This window comes from Phoenix dactylifera, chromosome 2, assembly GCF_051530095.1.
Source record: "Phoenix dactylifera cultivar Ajwa chromosome 2, Ajwa_hap1_PhDact_Kaust_v1.1, whole genome shotgun sequence".
Lineage (NCBI taxonomy): Eukaryota > Viridiplantae > Streptophyta > Magnoliopsida > Arecales > Arecaceae > Phoenix > Phoenix dactylifera.
The window spans coordinates 11,005,322-11,023,714 of record NC_143191.1 but is presented as its reverse complement, the minus strand read 5'-3'; the positions used below and the strand labels follow the sequence as shown (position 1 = coordinate 11,023,714).

Below are 18,393 nucleotides of genomic sequence, written 5' to 3'. Positions count from 1 at the left end.
GGTGTCAGGATAAAAAAAGAAATCAGCATGAGATTGTGAATTTGCGATACAGAGGAAAGATTAAAAAGAAAGACAGGAATAGAAAAACCATGCATTCAGTTAAGGTTCAACATAGGAGAACTCAAACAACACGAAAACCTCCAGAAATAATCCTACAGTAATGAGCAAGCATGAACCACGAGATACCAGCATATATACTGTCCACCACAGACAATAAACTCTAATTATGTAAAACAAGATTCAAAGAACAAAGAACTGATAAGCAAAGGGAAGACATGCAAGTTTGAATCACGATAGCACGCAAAACTTCCATCACAAAATCAGATATGCCAAATTACATCATCAGTTCTCCATAGTCTACACTAAACTGGTTTGAACCAAGTCAACACTAGAAACATAACAAAGAAGATAGCTCAAAATAATTGAATAGGGATTCAAACATCGAACGTGGGTGTATCAATGACCAGTTGATATGGTACGGACCATATTGCACAACATCTCGACAAAGGATAAACACATACCATCAAAAGAAAAAAGAAATAAGTTTAAAAGGCTTTCCTTGATATCAAGTGGTTCCCGTTGATCTAGGACCGATCCGCCCCAACAAAATGCAATTTGGGCATGATTCACCCGGATCCAAGTAGTTTGAGCCACGTCAACCAAACCTAGGCCCACAAGCCCAAATATGAAGGGCACTCATCTGGTAATTGTATATACCGGTCGACTGAGATTTGAATCATAGAATGGCATGATGTGTGAGTGGTAAAATAAAACAACCTCTTGTTCAAAATAGCAATGTGAAAGAACATTGGCAACCAATTATAATTCAATAAGAAACGTACAACGGATCCAACTATTTTCATGTTGATTGTTTTTCACAGATTGCTTCTAGGACAAATTCATGAAGATAGCTGATATAAGAATTAGAAAGTCAAAATAAGAGAGGAAAAATATACCTATATTTTCTTATGATTCTTAAAACTACTGTGGCCATTTCTGACACAAACCTGGACATATAAAATTATTATTATGCATATTTCAACAATCTTGCGTATCTTTTTGTGTCTGCATACCCATAATCCAATTATATGGTACCAGCATCATACCAAGCTAGCCATGACTAATGTTGCCACGATAGGAATAATATTTCTCCTAATCACTTTCAAGTGTAAAGGCACCACCAAATGACTCTGCTCTCGTCTAATTTGTAGCCAAAGCACTAGAAAACTTGCCTTCTAGTCCATGGCGTCACTCCAAATTCAAAAATACAGAATCCATCACGATACAGCTATCTTTCCCCAAGCCAAAGATGACCAAAAATTATAACTCTGTCATCATTCATTGAATGAGAAGCATACCATCTAACTCTCATAATAAAACTGGAATTTTCGCAAAATATGCCACATTATTAGATAGGCTTTTCGAGATTCTTCACTTTTACTTTTGCCTTAGGTGTTCTATATGGTGCACCTACTTGATGCAGCCTCTTAATGTGCAAGCTGCAAAATACAATGTTTGTGCGATGAAATAATTATCAGATTTCAACTTATCTTGGATATATTAAAGATAAAAAATAGTGATGAATTTGGTAATAGGAGTGGTGAAAGAGACTGAAGGATGTCTAAGAGAGCAAGGAATAGACATTTGAGAGGAAGAGAAGAGCAAATGTTGGACATAATTTAATGTCCTCCCAATCTTTCATAACATCTTTCATACATGGCCCAAGGACTTAAACAAGAAAAACTTACATAACAACATTTTAAAATACCCAAACTACCCTTAGAGTGGCCTGGCCTCGAGATAATGGTCAGAGATGAAAAGGATGGCAGAAGAAGCATCAATAAAACAATTGTTTGCTTGTTCCCACAACTTCTATATTGGATGGGATGGAGGAGATAGGTGCCCTTGGAGTGTCAGCCCCCTCATAGAGGATGCCATGGACACCCAAATAAATCAGATGGGCATCCAACCCCTCCTATTCAAACAACCTCCCTATCGACTGCCTGTTCCAGCGGAAAACACAATTTATTACAGGTAATGTGGCACATGTAACTTTACTTCCCATATCATGCATCATTTTGAGCCCACCAATCTATAGATTAGGCTATCGTATTTCAACGACAAAAACAAAACAAGTGGTAAAACTGAAAATAAAGCTATGTTTTTTTTAAAAAAAAGGGTGAAAGCAGTGATTTGAAGTTACAATAATCCACATGCAACCCTACTTCATTGTATGAGAAATAAAGAGCTATCAAATGACTAATTATCCAAACTTCCTGCAAGCAAAGCAGGAAATGGGTTCCTATTTGCCACTTTATACCTGATAATCCGTCTTTCCATCTCATAAAAGTTTATCTAAACAACTAGTTGACTTCTTAAGAAAGAAACATCCAATCATGAGCTCCAATTATCAGGCAGGCAAACATGTAGTTTATGATACACCAAAAGCTTTGAGAGAGAAGGATGTTAGTATAGATACAGTATACTCATATGGGGATTATTGCATACTTGTATACATGGATTATATACTCATATATAAGGATGTTGACCTGTTAACTAAATGTGTAAGTACACAGACTATTTCCATTACAGTGAATAATAGCAATATTACTGTAGTTCAATACTTGTTTGTAATCTAATTTCATTATGACAAATGTAAAGCTCTAAATCAATTCACAAAATGAGTGAAGCGCAAAACAATCTAAGAGTATACATAATAAGTGTTCAGGTTAGTGGATATGTACGTGTAAATATTTTCAGATACAAACACACCCTATGAACCAGGACCTCACCCAAAAAGGCTAGCCAAATGTTATTATTCAGATTCCATGGCCCTATATAAATATTCAAGATCTCCCCAACGCACACCAATGTGAGGGTAAACAAGCGCCCATGACCCAAGCAGGTGTCTCTGGTCCCACATCCATTATGCATTGGAAAAATCTTGGGTACTTATACACAAGGAATGCTGAACCATCCCGTACCGGCCGGTTCAGCTTGTACCATACCGGCCGGTTCAGACACAGAAAGCAGTTTCGGGTTGGAACCGCCCGGTACAAAGCCGAACCGGACGGAACCATGTTGTCCGCTTCGACCAGGACTCGGTGCGAACCGGCACCGAGTCCGATTCAATCTGCGGCACTTAATGCCACTGCCACAACTGTGGCTATAGCATTGCCACAGCGCCGCGCGCGCGCTGTTTTTTGCCGGTTCGGACCGATTCGAACGGGTCTGAACCGATACCAGCATCGATTGATACCGATTCGGCGATCCTTGCTTATACAAGGCCAAGAATCCCTAATAATAATTTATGCTAGCCTTTTTAGGTGAGGTCTTGGTTCATTAACATGCATATTAAGAGACCAAACAATAGGATTGCAAGGAACTGAATGGATATGTACCTATTCTATCCAATCCATCACCCAATCCAGGCAACTGAATGGATAATTGCATCACCATAGGTCTGACTAAACATTTATCCACTCCAAAGACCAATCAAGCATTCAAACTTCACACTATAAGTGCCATGGCTTTCATAATATTTTTTCATAATCAAAACTAGTCCTAGAAACCAAGGTATGCCATACCGATCCGAACCGAACGGTACAGGGCATACCGTACTGTACCAACTTGGCACTAGTATCCGGTACAGATGACGTACCGATACTCGGTACACATAAAATTTCGTACCGTACTATATCGACACTATGCTAGTGTAACACCGGTATAGGGTCTGCTACCGAGACATGAATCTTGTCACATACTTGTGCATCTTTCCATGTTGCCATATACCAACAACCAAGTGTCAGGCTAATATGTAATACATGCACATCTTCCCTGATTCACAAGCAAAACCTGTGATACTCAAGTATAACTTTTCCATCAAAAGAAAGCTAGTAATCACCATTAAACAGAGCTCAAACAGAGGTCCAATAAAATGCTTCAATAAGTTTTCTAGTTGTAACCTTTTATCTTACCATAACAAAGAACTGAGAAAGATAATGTATTGTAGCACCAAAGCTCAGAGCCATCTCATCTACTTAGCTTCCAGACATAAGATGTCAATCTTATCCAACAAATATTATGAAGCTAGTACAACAAAACTACTGGATGCAAAGCAAAACTACCTGTTATCATATTGGATTTCATCACAAAAAATGACATAGAAAACAAAGTTACAGCAATTTATCAAAGTGCAGTAAAGAACTACAAAAGCCTAGAGGTTGAACTTATGCAGAATTCAGGAAAGAAAACAAATATATAGCACTGTGTCTGAACATGCCCTCCTTATCAAAACTTCCAAGTAGTAACTCCAAAATCTAGAATTGCTCAAAAAAAACTCCAAATTTTAGTAAGAAGACAATCTGGGATGCATGTAAATAATGTAGTGCTTGAGGTAAAATCTAATCATTATTCATCATGCCTTTCACTTATTAAAAAGGAATCACATATTCACATATGTAAATAAGTGAAAGATTTGGCAACATGAATAGATTCCAGAGATTAAAGAATAAGCTAACCTTCATTGTATAGGCAGCAGTAAAATTCAATTTGTTGGCAGCATCTTGTTGAAGAGTTGATGTTATATAAGGCATGGGAGGATTCCTTTGAACGTTGCTTGTTTTTCTACCTATTACTTGATATTTTGATGAAGAAATCTGTCTTTCAATAGCCAATGCCTCTGCTTGACAGCATATAGAGAGCTGATTTAACTTCTTAGAATCAACATGAGTCAACTGTGAAGTGACAGAATTCTTCAGAGAATCTGAACTTGCATATTGAAACTCAACCCCAATAGTCCAATACTCTTGTTCATGAAATTGGTCTATCTCTGTCTCCCTATCACATATGAGAGCCAGAGCTGCAGATTGGACTCGTCCAGCTGACTGGCAACCAGGTAACTTCCTCCATAACAGCGGTGATATGCTGAATCCAATTAAATAATCAAGGGCACGCCTTGCAAGATAAGCATTGACCAAGTTTATGTCTATCTCTCTAGGAGCCTGCAAAGCATTTTTAATAGAAGACTCGGTTATCTCATGAAACACAACCCTTGCCACGGTAACATTATCATTTAAGGCATCTTGCTGTTGCAACATCTCAGTGATATGCCAGGCAATTGCTTCTCCTTCACGATCAGGATCAGATGCAAGTATTAAGTTTTCTGCTCTGAGAAACAGCAAAGATCAAAGGAAAAAAAAAAGGATCAAGATGTGACCTTTTCATAAAATAAATAAACAAATGCAACAGAGATCTTACACAAGAGTAAAAACATACGGATTTAAAACACGTATCATTTTCCCCCACAAACTCAAGAAGTTTGTGAAATGAACTTGATAGGTAGAGCTTAAAACTCATTAAATACACAGCAGATTAAGGTGGATATGATGATTGCAGGTAAGCAACTTACAACCAAAGATACATGACAACTAGAGGATGATAAAAACAAAGGAGATAAGCTAGGTGAGAAGCCCCTCGGGCTGACTTCTCTGACATTCCGTATAGTCTGATCCATTGGCAAGTACCCATCTGTAGGAGTACATCCTTAAAAGAGGGGCACAATCAAAAATCAATATTAGTAATGATACAAAAGGTTCTTAAATTTGGATGCTACAAGCTAGCACTTTCTTGGTTTTGGATCTTACTGGAGTTTTCAGAAGTGATGAGGCATGCAGACATTGGAGAAGTTTGAAAGACACTAATACCTCATGGAGATTTTCTAAAGGAAAATCCTCACAAACGAGATATTAGATCAAGAGGGACCAAGTTTGATAACAATGAACCTCGTGCAGCATGAGGAATGAAAAATTGCCAAATTTCCTTCTTAACAGTATTTTCTCTTGGAAATTTTTTTCAGAGTAGGTCTCTTGACAACGTCTGCTTCCCATTGCGTACAGCTGGAGATGTGAAAATTAGCTATTTAACATGGTGCCTTGCCTCTAATCATAAACAAATACCAAAATTTGGAGCTTGGGTAATTGAGAAAAAAGAGAATGGAAAATCATAGGTTGTAACTACATGAAGGGGTTTGGAAAATCATAATGCCTGTTTTATACACATGTATGGAGGTATTCTTTGTATGGAGACAACCATGCTTGGATCTATTTTAGATAATGTTTCTTGAAAACTTGTTTCTTTTGCATTTTTCTATTTGGTTATAGGCCCCTTACCCTTAACCATCTTGGTGAAAAGAGTAACTTTTACCTTCTGCAACCTTTTCCTTTCCTCCATCTATTTAATTAATGATGTTGACACCACTTCCTGGAGTGAGGATTCAATCAAGTGCCATGTAATTAGAAATGTAAAACCAAAAAATTTGGGACATAGCTATCATGCATTAGATAGCTGCACTTTAAATATCCCATTATTTACAATAAACTTTCAGGGTTATACAACATACCTCAAGGTTTCGTTGGTGTTAGATGAAGGCTAAAATCTAACATTTTAAGTCATGAGATCAGTCAAAACTGAGGTTTTTCGGTTGTAAGCTTATACATACGAAAAAATTTAGAAGATTATAGAAAAATGTTTTGTTTATTGCTAGTGCTGGTTTAACCTCTTCCTACTATTATCAATGTTGTATTTCAATCATGTTTCATTCTTCTCTCTTCATTCTCCAAGTTAAAACCTAAGTTTTATTCCAATCATGACCAAGTTTTGAGATTAGAAGCGAGAGGTGATGGTGATTCACAAGCTCATAGAAGAAGATAACTATCAGTTTGATCTAATTGAAACATCTCATTCTTGCTGGCCTTGTGATCCGGTTGATGAATTGACATATCAGGCAAATCAATCACGCCCCCTCCACCCCCCAAAGAAAAAAAGGAAGGGAAAAAAACACCAGCCAGACTTGCGAAATGTGGCAATTCTCTAACCCATTAGGTGTTCGACATCCTATCCTCGAATACCAATAGCCTCTATGGGATAGTATTGAGTTGATTATCATGTTGTGTACCAGTTCATAAGTTGCTTTTTTTTAAACAGAAGAAGAAGAAGAAATCTACAGAAGCATTTTTCAGTATTATATTGCATCTGGAAAAATATACAAAGAATCATACCCGCTTAGTGCTACCTTAATGCTCTTGAGATGAGTCCAGGCAGCAGCAGGCACCTCCCAGACCATGCTGAAGTCATCATCAGGCCGTACAGATCTTGACCTCCCAGCCAAGTCCCTCACATGACCATAGCTAGGCAGCACTTCAAACATGTCCCCAAGATAATTCTGGATGACTTTGGCTTTAGTGACTGACTCCACCACCACAACTGACTTACCACAAGGAGGATAAAGAGGCCTCAACTGCCTTCTTCCATTTTCCGCTCTTCCAACTGGAGAATTCTCTCTGCTAATTTTGGCTTCATGTAATGCACCAGTAGCACCTGCTTTCCTTGCCTCGGATGTTTTTCTTACACCTTTTGGCTCTGCAGCAGTACTACTTGCAGAAAGTTCTGCATCTTGGTTCTTACTAGTACGCTTCCGATTCTTTTTAACTAGAGCTTTAGCAGTTTGTGTCTTGCTATTTTTCTTGGTTGCTCCTTTCTTTTCCTTAACATCTTGAATTGCCTGCTCTTCACTCTTAGCAGCATCTGCAGCACTATTAGCTGCCTTGGTAGTCTTTGCAGCACCCTTTCTAGAGGGGCTGTCAACTGCAGCATTTATTTCTCCATTATTGTTATTACAAGCTCCAAATGATTTTTCTCGCTTCTTTGATCCACGATGCACTTTAACTGCAGAACTACCATCTCCACTCTTATTATCTTCCACTACTGTGTGATCACCACCCTCCTTGGACTTTACCCTTTTACTCCTAGATGAAAATAACCTTCTACTAATAAGCTCATGAGCTAAAGAATTCAATCTAGAACTACTGCTAACTTCAAAACTTCCTGAAGTTAGATTGCCGCCGTGTCTTGCAGAACAAAGGGTTCTAAATTTAAAGTGTGGACATTGTCTAATGGTAACCTTCGCATCTTTCAGGTTCAACGAATAGTTCTTGACATATCTCCCCCCAGAGCCAAGTGATGAGTGCGGCAGGCAGCTGCATGGAAAATTCTGCACTGCCCTATATTGAAGCTGCACAAAAAACCAAGAAAACGAAAAACTTCAGAAATAGCGGAATGGAGATGGTCATATTTGCTTGTCTGGAACTATAATCACAGTTAACAATCAAGACTGCACATCAAAAGTAGGTGAGGCGATACATCAAACAGAGCATGGGCGGAAACACCAACCATCATATTCCAAAATGATGCACCAACTGGAACACCCCAGTAACTAAGAAACAATGAAATACTGCTGGCATGCACCAATGCCTCCACTCAGCACCCAAGAAACCCCACGACGGAAGGGTTTCATTGAGTCCATATTATAACCAAGAACAGAACTTTACCCCGCCATTCACTTTCTAAACCAAAACTATCCAATAAAAAACATATTCTTGATGGTTTTGACTATAAAAAGAAGAGGACAGACAAAAGAAAGAGCGTGGGGAAGTGAAATTTACCATGGCTGGAGAAAGCCGGGACAAACTACAGAAGTTTCTTCGCAAGAAGCTAGACAATACGAGCTTACGGAACTGAAGCGCCATGAGAGATCTCTGCAACTCGACCCGAAGGCGAAAGTCGCGGAAACTACAACCAAAAAGAAATTAAAAAAAAAAAAAAAACATACAGAGTATTAGCTGTAGTTTCGAGTGGAAGAGGAGCGTGAGTGCGAGGTGGTGTTTCTCGGTACCTGGAGATTTCTAGGGTTAGGGTTCGGGTTTTGGGGCGGCATCAGTTGCAGAGCATGACTGCGGGAGGAGGGCGAAATGGTCGGAGTTTGGGACAGGATAAGAAGAGGGGAGGAAGAGAGGGAGAGAGAGAGTTTATTGACCTTCAGGAGGCGCTGTTTCGAATGAAAGAAAAATGAAATAAATCAGCCGTTAGGGATTCTTGGAGCGACCCTTCTACAGCCGTCGAGACGAATGGACCCCGTGCAGTCCTCAGATTCGGCCCGTTGGACATATCCGAGATGTCCACGATCCACCTCCGCCGGACCCAAATGGGTTTTGTCCGGCCCACGGCGGATTTGGAGCAGATGCAGCCATAACATACCCCAAATCCAATCCAGATATATATAATTTGTTATAAATCATCTCTTGGCTCTTTGCACTAGTCACTCCACTCATAAAAAAGTTGAACATATAAAAGATTGCATGCTATGATACGAGTTAACATTTTTTTTTTTTTTCAGTTGATAACTTTTCTTAGTTTAAAAATATTCGGCTTATTAAAGAATAATATTTCTATTTATTATGTTTCTATTATTATTATTGGAAATTTGGTTTATTATGTTTTACATCTTTGACTCGTATTTTGTTTAATATCATATGAAATACTATGACTTATTTTTTTATATTTTATTATTTATTTGATTCATATGCAAAAATTGATTTTTGCAGCTTTATTTGTTTCAATCCGCCCAGCTCGTCTCGTCTAACTTTACTGCCTTGCTCCGCTCCAAAGTGAATACATAATGGGTACAAATAATAGCCTACCTGATCTATACCCAATCTATTACCATTCCTACTGCTGCAACGTCTATTTTAGTGTTTTGATTTTTGAAAGTGAAATGTTTGTATATAAAGTATCCACTTAATTATTGATTTTGCAATAAAATATCAAGCTAATTTAGTTTTTACAAAATGATGTGCATTTAATAGTTCTTGGATATTTATACCCCTAAAATTAGGTATAATATGGATGAGACACAATTCATGATATTCAATTCATGTTAATTGAAAATTTGATATACATATCTTGAATATCTCGTAGATATTTGTTTGGATTATAGTTGGGCTTGTACTTGGATTCAAAGAAAACATTGTTGGTGAGAAAAATGAATTAGAGCTTTTCTTGCAAAATCAATAATTGAATGAATTTTTAATATAAAAATTATTTTTTGAAAAGCAATCTATTCTGTTATGTAAATATATGCATGTATATACAAACAGCAGAACTACAAAATAACATTCAACTATAAATATAATGGCTATTTTATAATAATTAAAAAAAAACTATTTTGTTCTTTCAGTGATGTTGTTTGTCTATATTACACGAGAATATAAGCAATCAAGAGCACCAGTAATTGAAGAGGAAAGCTTTTCCTTGAAACAACTACCTACTAGTTTGGCGCTCCTTATTTGGTCACCTAGTTTTGGTTGGCCTTGGAGAATAAAAAGCAACCGGAAGCTTTAGCTTGAGTGCAAAATTGCCATATATGAATTACTTTGGTTGATACTTAGGTATTAACTTGTTATAGTAATCAGTATGTAAAAGAAATAGTGGCTGTTATAGAATTAGGGGTGGCAATCGGGTCGGATCAGGTTGGATGAGGGTCGGCTCAAAAATTTATCACCCAAACTCGACTTGTTTATTAAATAAGTCAAAATTTTAAATCTGAATCCAACCTATTTATCAAACAGGTAATCCGACCCAACCCACATAATCCATTTATTAAACATGTTGAACGGGTAAGACGAGTTAAATAGATTTAAACAGGTTAAATGGATCGGATTAAACAAATTAGAAACATGTTAAGAGGGTTTCAAATAAGTTATAGATAGTTGAAACGGGTCATGTCATAAACGATTAGATAGGTAAAAATGGGTCAAAAGTTTAAGCTTGAACCTAACACATTTAATAAACAGATTTAAATAGGTTGACGTATTTACGAACCAAATCCGTTTATGTCAAACTCAGATCTTCTTAAAGTGGGTCGTTCACATATCGGGTCGACGGGTCAGATCATAAAATACCACCCTTATATAGAATAAGTTGGTTAGATGCATGTAATAAAAAATAATACTTTATAGCATAAAATAATGCACCAGTTTTCTTGAAACATAATAATATTTTGTTAGCCATTAGATTTAAATAATTTATTTACATGTCATAAAAAAACCTAATACTCAAAAGGAACTGGCTGATTAAACTAAAAACAATTTAAATAATTGTATTGTGATCTAAGCTTAAATACCACCATGACTATCATTTTGAGAGGTATTTTTTGGGAAGAGTAACCCATTACACTGTCTGCTGCCTTAGGCACAAAATATGGTAATCCGGTAAACATTAAGCAATACCCAAAAGTGTAATTTTAAACATTATATAAATCAGGCTATAAAAGAATATTTACAAACAACAATCTCTATGGGATAGGAAATGGGTAGGATTGCATCCAACTCTTGGCAAGATATGCATATTTGGTCCCCTATTTTTGGTAAAAGATATTGACTTGTCGTTGAAGTGCATGTATTCACTATTAAGTATTCCTCTTAGGTCCACTACAAGAATAATGGTCATTAGTGACGCATTTTTTTGGCCTTTAACGACGCTTTTAAGCGTCGCTAAAAACCATCCCGACGCTTTCGTAAGCGTCGGCAAAGCGTCGCCTATGCTACAGTGGATAAAATGTTTTCCGACGCATCGAAAAGCGTCGAAGACTTTCCCGACGCTTTTTAGCGTCGGCAATTTCAAACTTAGCGACGCTTTAAAGCGTCGCTAGCTGTAATGTAACGACGCTTTAAAGCGTCGGTAGATAACGACGCTTTAAAGCGTCGCTAATTGATTTCTGGTCGACATTTTAGCGACGCCTTAAAGCGTCGCTAATTGATTTCTGGTCGACAATTTAGCGACGCTTTAAAGCGTCGCTAATTGATTTCTGGTCGAAATTTTAGCGACGCTTTAAAGCGTCGCTAGAATATTAATTTTTTTTAAAAATAATTTTTGAAATTTCTGAACCCTGTTTAAAAATACTACACATTACAGTTTTTTTAACCAAATGAAAAAAAAAGCCGGTCTTTCAAAGGGTACAAACTAAGCCAATCTACTGGTTCAGCGCGTAGCATCAATGTTTCAATTGCAGTTCTATTCTGGTTAGCTAGGGAGAAACAGAAAGCAGTAAACATCCATATCCTGAGTGTCTTCATTTGTAGTAGGTTCTTGTCAGTGACTAGTAACTGATACAACAACAGAAGCAACAAATGCCTGCATTTCTCACCCTGGAACGAACCAAATACCTGAATTTATCGCTGCAGAATCTAGCAGACAGCCATGATAAAGCTTTGGAACACGATTTGTGATTCTTTCTTCTGATAATGATCTAATCAGGCTGATAATTTATGTCAATGCTCTTATAATCAGGTAATCTGATAAAGTTATTTGCAGTATTTGCAGATCTGAAAGCTTCTATATAGATGTACCTTAAAAAAAAAGCTTCTATAGAAGCAGGTTTATAAGTTTGAGCATATGACCATCAAGTTATTCATCAGCCAACTTCTTGAGATGTTGGAATTTTTATCACTATTTGGTTGAATAGTGAAAGTTCATCTTCCTTTATTCTCCTTCGTCGTAAGGAAAGTAGCCATTAGTTTCCAAGTTTCATAACGAGTAAAACGAAGTGGACATAAACCAAACCTCCAAAGAACGTGAGCTGGTTTGTTTCTGTTTAACATATATCAGAAAATCAAAGCGTCATATGGACAGCAGCCTGGGTTCCTGACACATGAAGAACTTTTAATATACCATGAGTTTAGTTTGAAGGTGGGAGCCAACAGTAATCCATTTCCCACTAAGTTTCATTTACAGATTATAGTGACAGAATGTTAAGAGGAAATTTTACCTGTCATAGAATTAAAAAAACAGTATCATCATTTACACTTGAAAAAACAAATTTTATCAGCAAAATAATTTCTTAAAGATTCAAGACAGCACAACCCTTTAGATCCAATCTACTATTTAACAGATTAAATAGTAAAGAAATCCACAAAAACATGGGAGACTGTCTTTTGATTTCAGACAGCCATCACAAAGATCATTTCAAAGATGAAAAACATCATGCACGCACGTAAGATTTGGTTTCAAGCAGTCCTAAACATGTCTAAAGAAATTAACTGTTCCAGAATGTTCAAAGCATAAGAAGATTAAAAAAAAAGAAAAAGGCGTACCCTCAATTTTTGTTTCTCAAACTCTGATACAATAAAGCTTGAAATATCAGAAGACACAACATAGCCAGGACCATTTGCATATGGTGGATAATCTTCTTCAGGCCATTCCTGAAAAGGGAGGCACCAAATTTCTAAACCCTGTTTACAAAATCAAAGCCACACAACTAAGCGAGATATACACAAAATCAAACATATTTATCTAAACATTCATATTGTCAAATTACATTCATACTATCAATTTACGTTTACAATGTACTTCAAAAAGCATTGTTTAATTCAACTAAAATGGAGCAGACAATTAGAACATTTTGGACTGGACATAAACCTATCAATTCAATGCCTATCCCAGATTGACAACATTGGGCACGTGTTCAAGCCAAAATATTGCACAAGCATGGGGATGCTTGCAGATGTGTTAGGCTGTGAGCTCCTAACACCTATGTTAGGACTCAAGATCTACAAGGGAAAAAGAAAAATGAACAAAGAAACCCTAGATCTACGATAGGCGATCATTACCTTCTTTCTGAGGCCCGAAGTCCCGGGCTTCTGCCCCTCAAAAGGAGACGTCTCCTTCCGAGTCACCGTAAACATCACCATTTTCTCCTTCTTTCTGTCGAGATTGCGATCAAGATCGACAGAGCGGGCGAGAGGTGGGGAAAGAAAGGAAAGATAGACACGGGAGCAACGACGGAGGACGTGTGGTGACGAGAAGCGAGCACGGATTTAAAGATCCAGAACATCTAGAATTTAAAGATTGAAGCAAGAGAAGAAGATCCCAAACCTGGCCTTGTCCCTGTCCTTGCCGGCTCCAAACTTCAAACGCCGCGGAGGAGAGATGCGAGAGGCGGGAGATATCCACAGAGAGGAGGCCAACGGAGAGGGGGAGGAGGGGAAGGAGATGCGGCGGAGGAACGCGATTTGGGGTCGCTCGAAGGAGGGGAATGGCTGAGATCGGCGGAGGGAGGGGGGAGTCGGTCGGCGTGAGCTAGCTAGGGATAAGGGATTTAAGGCGGCGGAGGGAGAGGGTCGATCGAGTTTTGTCGTGGGAGATATGAAGTCCGACGACGCTTATAAGCGTCGTCGCATTTCTCCCTTATGCCGACGCTTATAAGCGTCGGTGATTCCATAAAAAGCGTCGGCGGAAGATTTTTTACCGACGCTTTCTCAAAGCGTCGGCATTTACTGTTGCAAGAAAAAAAATTGCCGACGCTTTTATCTAGCGTCGGCAATTTAAAGTCGGCAAACGGCTTTTTTGTTGTAGTGGTCTTGACTCAATTGTATAACATGGTGAGACTATGATATAAATATGCTCTTAATCTACATCTCGTCTTTATATATAATGCAAATAAGACAGATTGGATTCTACAACAAGCATTCATCTCTTTTCTTTTTTATTTCCAAAAAATTCTCGGTGTATCACTTGAAGAGAGCACGCCCAACCACGTCTCAAATTGCAGTCTCTCATGTGCTTTGCATGTACAATTGATGGTCATTTGTTAGTGAAAATGTCAATTTGTCCAAAAACATTGAAACGAAACAATTTGGTGGCTCTATTTTTTATGTTCAATATATGATATTTTCGTAATTCACTTGGGTTGAAAGGCTTGCACATTTAAAGTTGATCCATCCAACCTTAAAAGTTTAGGCCAAAGGAAACTTGTGAGCTCCTAATATTATGCTCGGACCTAACTAGACTACACCTAATTGATTCATAGCTCCCAAGTTTTGACGAATAATGTGTTTTCTATACTATTTCAGTAATTTATTTTACCTTATGTACTTATCTTAAGAAATGCTGAGATATTAGTTCAATGCAATTATGACATGAAATTTTGCTTCTTTATATGCGTTTTCTGCTTAAGCCTAAATGCTTTTATAATCACTTTAGACATTTGCAGATATTCTTGAGATTTACATATTTAACAAGCATATCCAATAAGATATAGTAGATTCAAGGGATTAACAATTGCACGCATTAATGAAAAAATTCTAAAACCGACGATACTAGGATAACATGAAAATCTTTTATGAAGATACAAAATCACCGATATCCAAGTGTATCTAAAATTTCCTTCTTTTGCATACAAGTATTTAATGTTTCAAAAATACGATATCTTGTTAAGATATACTGCAAAATATGCATTAATCCATAATTTGATAGATAGATCGTAAGCGCCTATAAATACATAACATTCGAAGGATTTTGCAATAAACAAAAGACGCATGATTAGAACGAAAATCTAAATCAACTATTCTCTTAACACTCTTAAGGATAGGTTCAATATCACCCTACCTAATAACCGAGTTGTGCTTTGTGATGTTAGTGTCACCATCTGTTTTTGATCGGCAACTACTCAATAGCCATCAACTTGGCAGATTCTTTTGTTAGGTATGGGTGGTATTGAACATATCTTAAAAGTGTCATACACAATCATAAGTTTGAAGATGCTCATACTTCGTTCGTAATTAGGTATTCTATTTACCTACTCATTTTTTTTAATCATAAATGACTATTATTAACTTTGCATATATATATATATATATATATATATATATATATATATATATATATATATATATATATATATATATATATATATATATATATATATATATATCTTTTATCTTTATAAAATTTATCTAATTTTAGACTAATATTTTTTGGAACTTAGCATGTTTGCCACACGAGAAGGGGAATGTGCAAATGAAAGAACCCAAAACCAAATCACTCAAATTAGTAGTTCAACTTTTTGTGTTATATTTTTTCTTTATTGTTGTCTTTGGGTTTTTGTATGCATTGATAATCCAGTTGGTGATCCCTTTTTTTTCTTAAAGCCATACTCCATTTATAAGCTCCTTAGGAATTGCTTACGTAAATCTTATATTGTATGTGTTTCTATAGAATGCCAATATGATGGCACATGCATTGTATTTACAGTTTTCAATTTATGTAAACTAAAAAAGTTACAGTGATAAAAATTCAGGCCACAAATTTCTATTGTATAATTATACAAACTTTTATAACTTATACTCTCGATGTAAGATATTTTATTATTCTATGTTTTGGCTGCCAATAAGAGATGCTTGACTTTGTTGGAAATGATTTACACCGCAATAAATGACAAAGACTAATGCCATAATCCTTAATCTTCAAAAAAAAGTGTGTAAACCCAATTTTTTGTACATTAATCATAATCTTAGGGTGTTAATTGTAAAAGATAATACCAAATTTAACCCTGATAATTTTCTGAAACAATAAGATGTGCAATTGTTTCAAGAAGCTTTACCAAGTTCATATTCCATGCATATCTTGAACATTTACTTCAATATTTTGTTTCAACTTTTTTTTAATATTGCATTCCTTTTATTTCCCTTGCTTAAATTCTACTATATTCTCTAAACTAAGCAAACTATATAAACAATAGTTTCATTTCTTTGTATAGATGGTATCTAAATATGTTCAATGATGCGTCTAAATAGCCTATTTATAACTTTTGTGCTCGTGCAAAGTGCAGGGTACATGCTAGTTCTTATACATGGCAAGTGGCTGGTTCTTGGTTAGGTGAGACATGATGAATAAGAAATTCTCCTTAGTCAACATGCTTGGTACCAAACCCAGGCCTACTTTGGAAACAAGGGAGGTATTTTTGAGATAAGACTTTGTTGTTACAATATATATATTTAATTTCAGGATAAGATGAAACAATATGGGATGGATATTTTTCTTATTCCATCTCTTGATGATATTATACTGATAGCATAGTATCCATCTTCCATCAAAAGCAAGAATACCCTAATTCTTGCATTTGATATCTTCTAGTAAAAGTACTTAAATGTTTTCACTAATTAATAGAGGATAAAAAATGGCGATAGTAAATTCTGTGGACTCAACGAAACTATCCCCCCCGAGAAAAAAAATCATAAAAGGTTGTATAGCCCACTTAATATATAAATTTGAATGAATATCCTCACAAAGTCACTTTTTGTATACATACGCTCATAAAATATGTTTGTGTTTATACACTCAATGTCACAATTTTCTTGATGACAATAGTTAAACTAGCATTTATTTAATTAAAAATAAATTATAAGAGTAAGTTGACTTTTTTCCCCTCTAAGTAAGTTGACTTTTCGCCCTCTAAGGTATACATGCAAAAAAAAAGTATTTATTAGGCAACTTTGTGACTGTGTTCATGCAATTTTACATATTTAGAAAGGTATACATGTAAAAAACACTATTAATTTAGGGATATGTAGATTGTGAAGCTAGTATATCAAGGCATCTGAAATTTGACATCATATAAGAGATAATAAATAATTTTATCTAAAGTACATAGCAACTAACTCAATTCTAATCAATAAGCATAATGTTTAGTCTATGCTGATAATACTTTTATTTTCATGGCACATCAACTCGTGAGTACCAATAATGTTATTTAACCTTTTTTGTCAATTATAGTCGTCTTTGTACATTTTTCTCATGAAATTTTGTCATTCAATCTAGTAGGTAGTCAACAACATTTGGTTTGTGCCTTCTTCGTGTGATTTACAATCCAATCTAATTTGTTAGTTGATATAGAGTTAATTCTCAGTCTCAATATTTTTTTTTGCTAATTATAGGTTTGGTTACATGTTCTACTGGAGTGGTGGAGATTTTATCATTCTCAATATGCTCATGTTTTTCATTTGGGGTTGTAATCATGTATCTCTGTCAGCCAGGATCATATGAAAGATGACTTGTAATTGTGACAATGTATTTTGAATTCATCCTTTGGATACTAAAGACTTTATATGTTGATCAACATTAACAAGTTTTTATGAACCTCTCTTAGCTCTATATCTAGATTTAGAATTCTTGGTTTTGTTTATATGGAGTTCTAGATAAGTTTCTTTGTATGCAAGTTATGAATCAATCCTATTCTTGATGAGTTATAACATGCTTTGCTTTACATAAAGTGTTATTGATAGATTTATATAATATATGTCAAGGAAAGTTATTGATATAATTGCAGCTATATGTGTTTCTTCATAACCAAATGTTAAAATTAGGATTCTGTTTTGGATGAGTTTCTCTATATGCAGGCGGATGCGTTTGTTTATATCCAAGTTATGAATGGGATTGTATCCAAGTTCATGATTAGACCTGTTCTAGTTGAGGTCAACTCTTTTTTGCATATAGTCCGGTCTGAACATGCAGTTGTTACCTAAAAGAACCAAAAATTCTGAAAATTAAACAGAGCGAGCATACATCACGCCAAGGCTAATTAAGTAAGTTTGTATGATTATAAGGTTAACATCAAGATTAAATGCTGAATAAAAAATAAAATAATATTTATCAAGAAAACTTTCAGAGTATAGGACCTAAAACTGAGAAGAATAAGACTAGAGCACAACATCAGGGAATTCA

General features: G+C 36.0%; 1 protein-coding gene across 4 annotated transcripts in view; it reads right to left on the bottom strand.

The window, feature by feature from the left end:
• LOC103706593 (DNA topoisomerase, type IA, core) overlaps positions 1–8,916 on the bottom strand; it is a 49,777-nt gene extending 40,861 nt beyond the window's left edge. For 2 of the 4 annotated variants that reach the window (XM_008790742.6, XM_088715293.2), the window contains exons 1-4: positions 8,732–8,916; positions 8,502–8,628; positions 7,059–8,071; positions 4,521–5,169 (exon numbers count right to left, since the gene is read on the bottom strand). In XM_008790742.6, the coding sequence (XP_008788964.3) occupies positions 4,521–5,169; positions 7,059–8,071; positions 8,502–8,585 (1,746 nt within the window). In that variant the 5' untranslated portion in view covers positions 8,586–8,628; positions 8,732–8,916. Of the gene's footprint in view, positions 1–4,520; positions 5,170–5,410; positions 5,676–7,058; positions 8,072–8,501; positions 8,629–8,731 lie in introns of those variants that run through there. The other 2 variants (XM_017842642.4, XM_089928735.1) reach the window with 2 other exon arrangements.
• Positions 8,917–18,393: the final 9,477 nt, after the last annotated feature.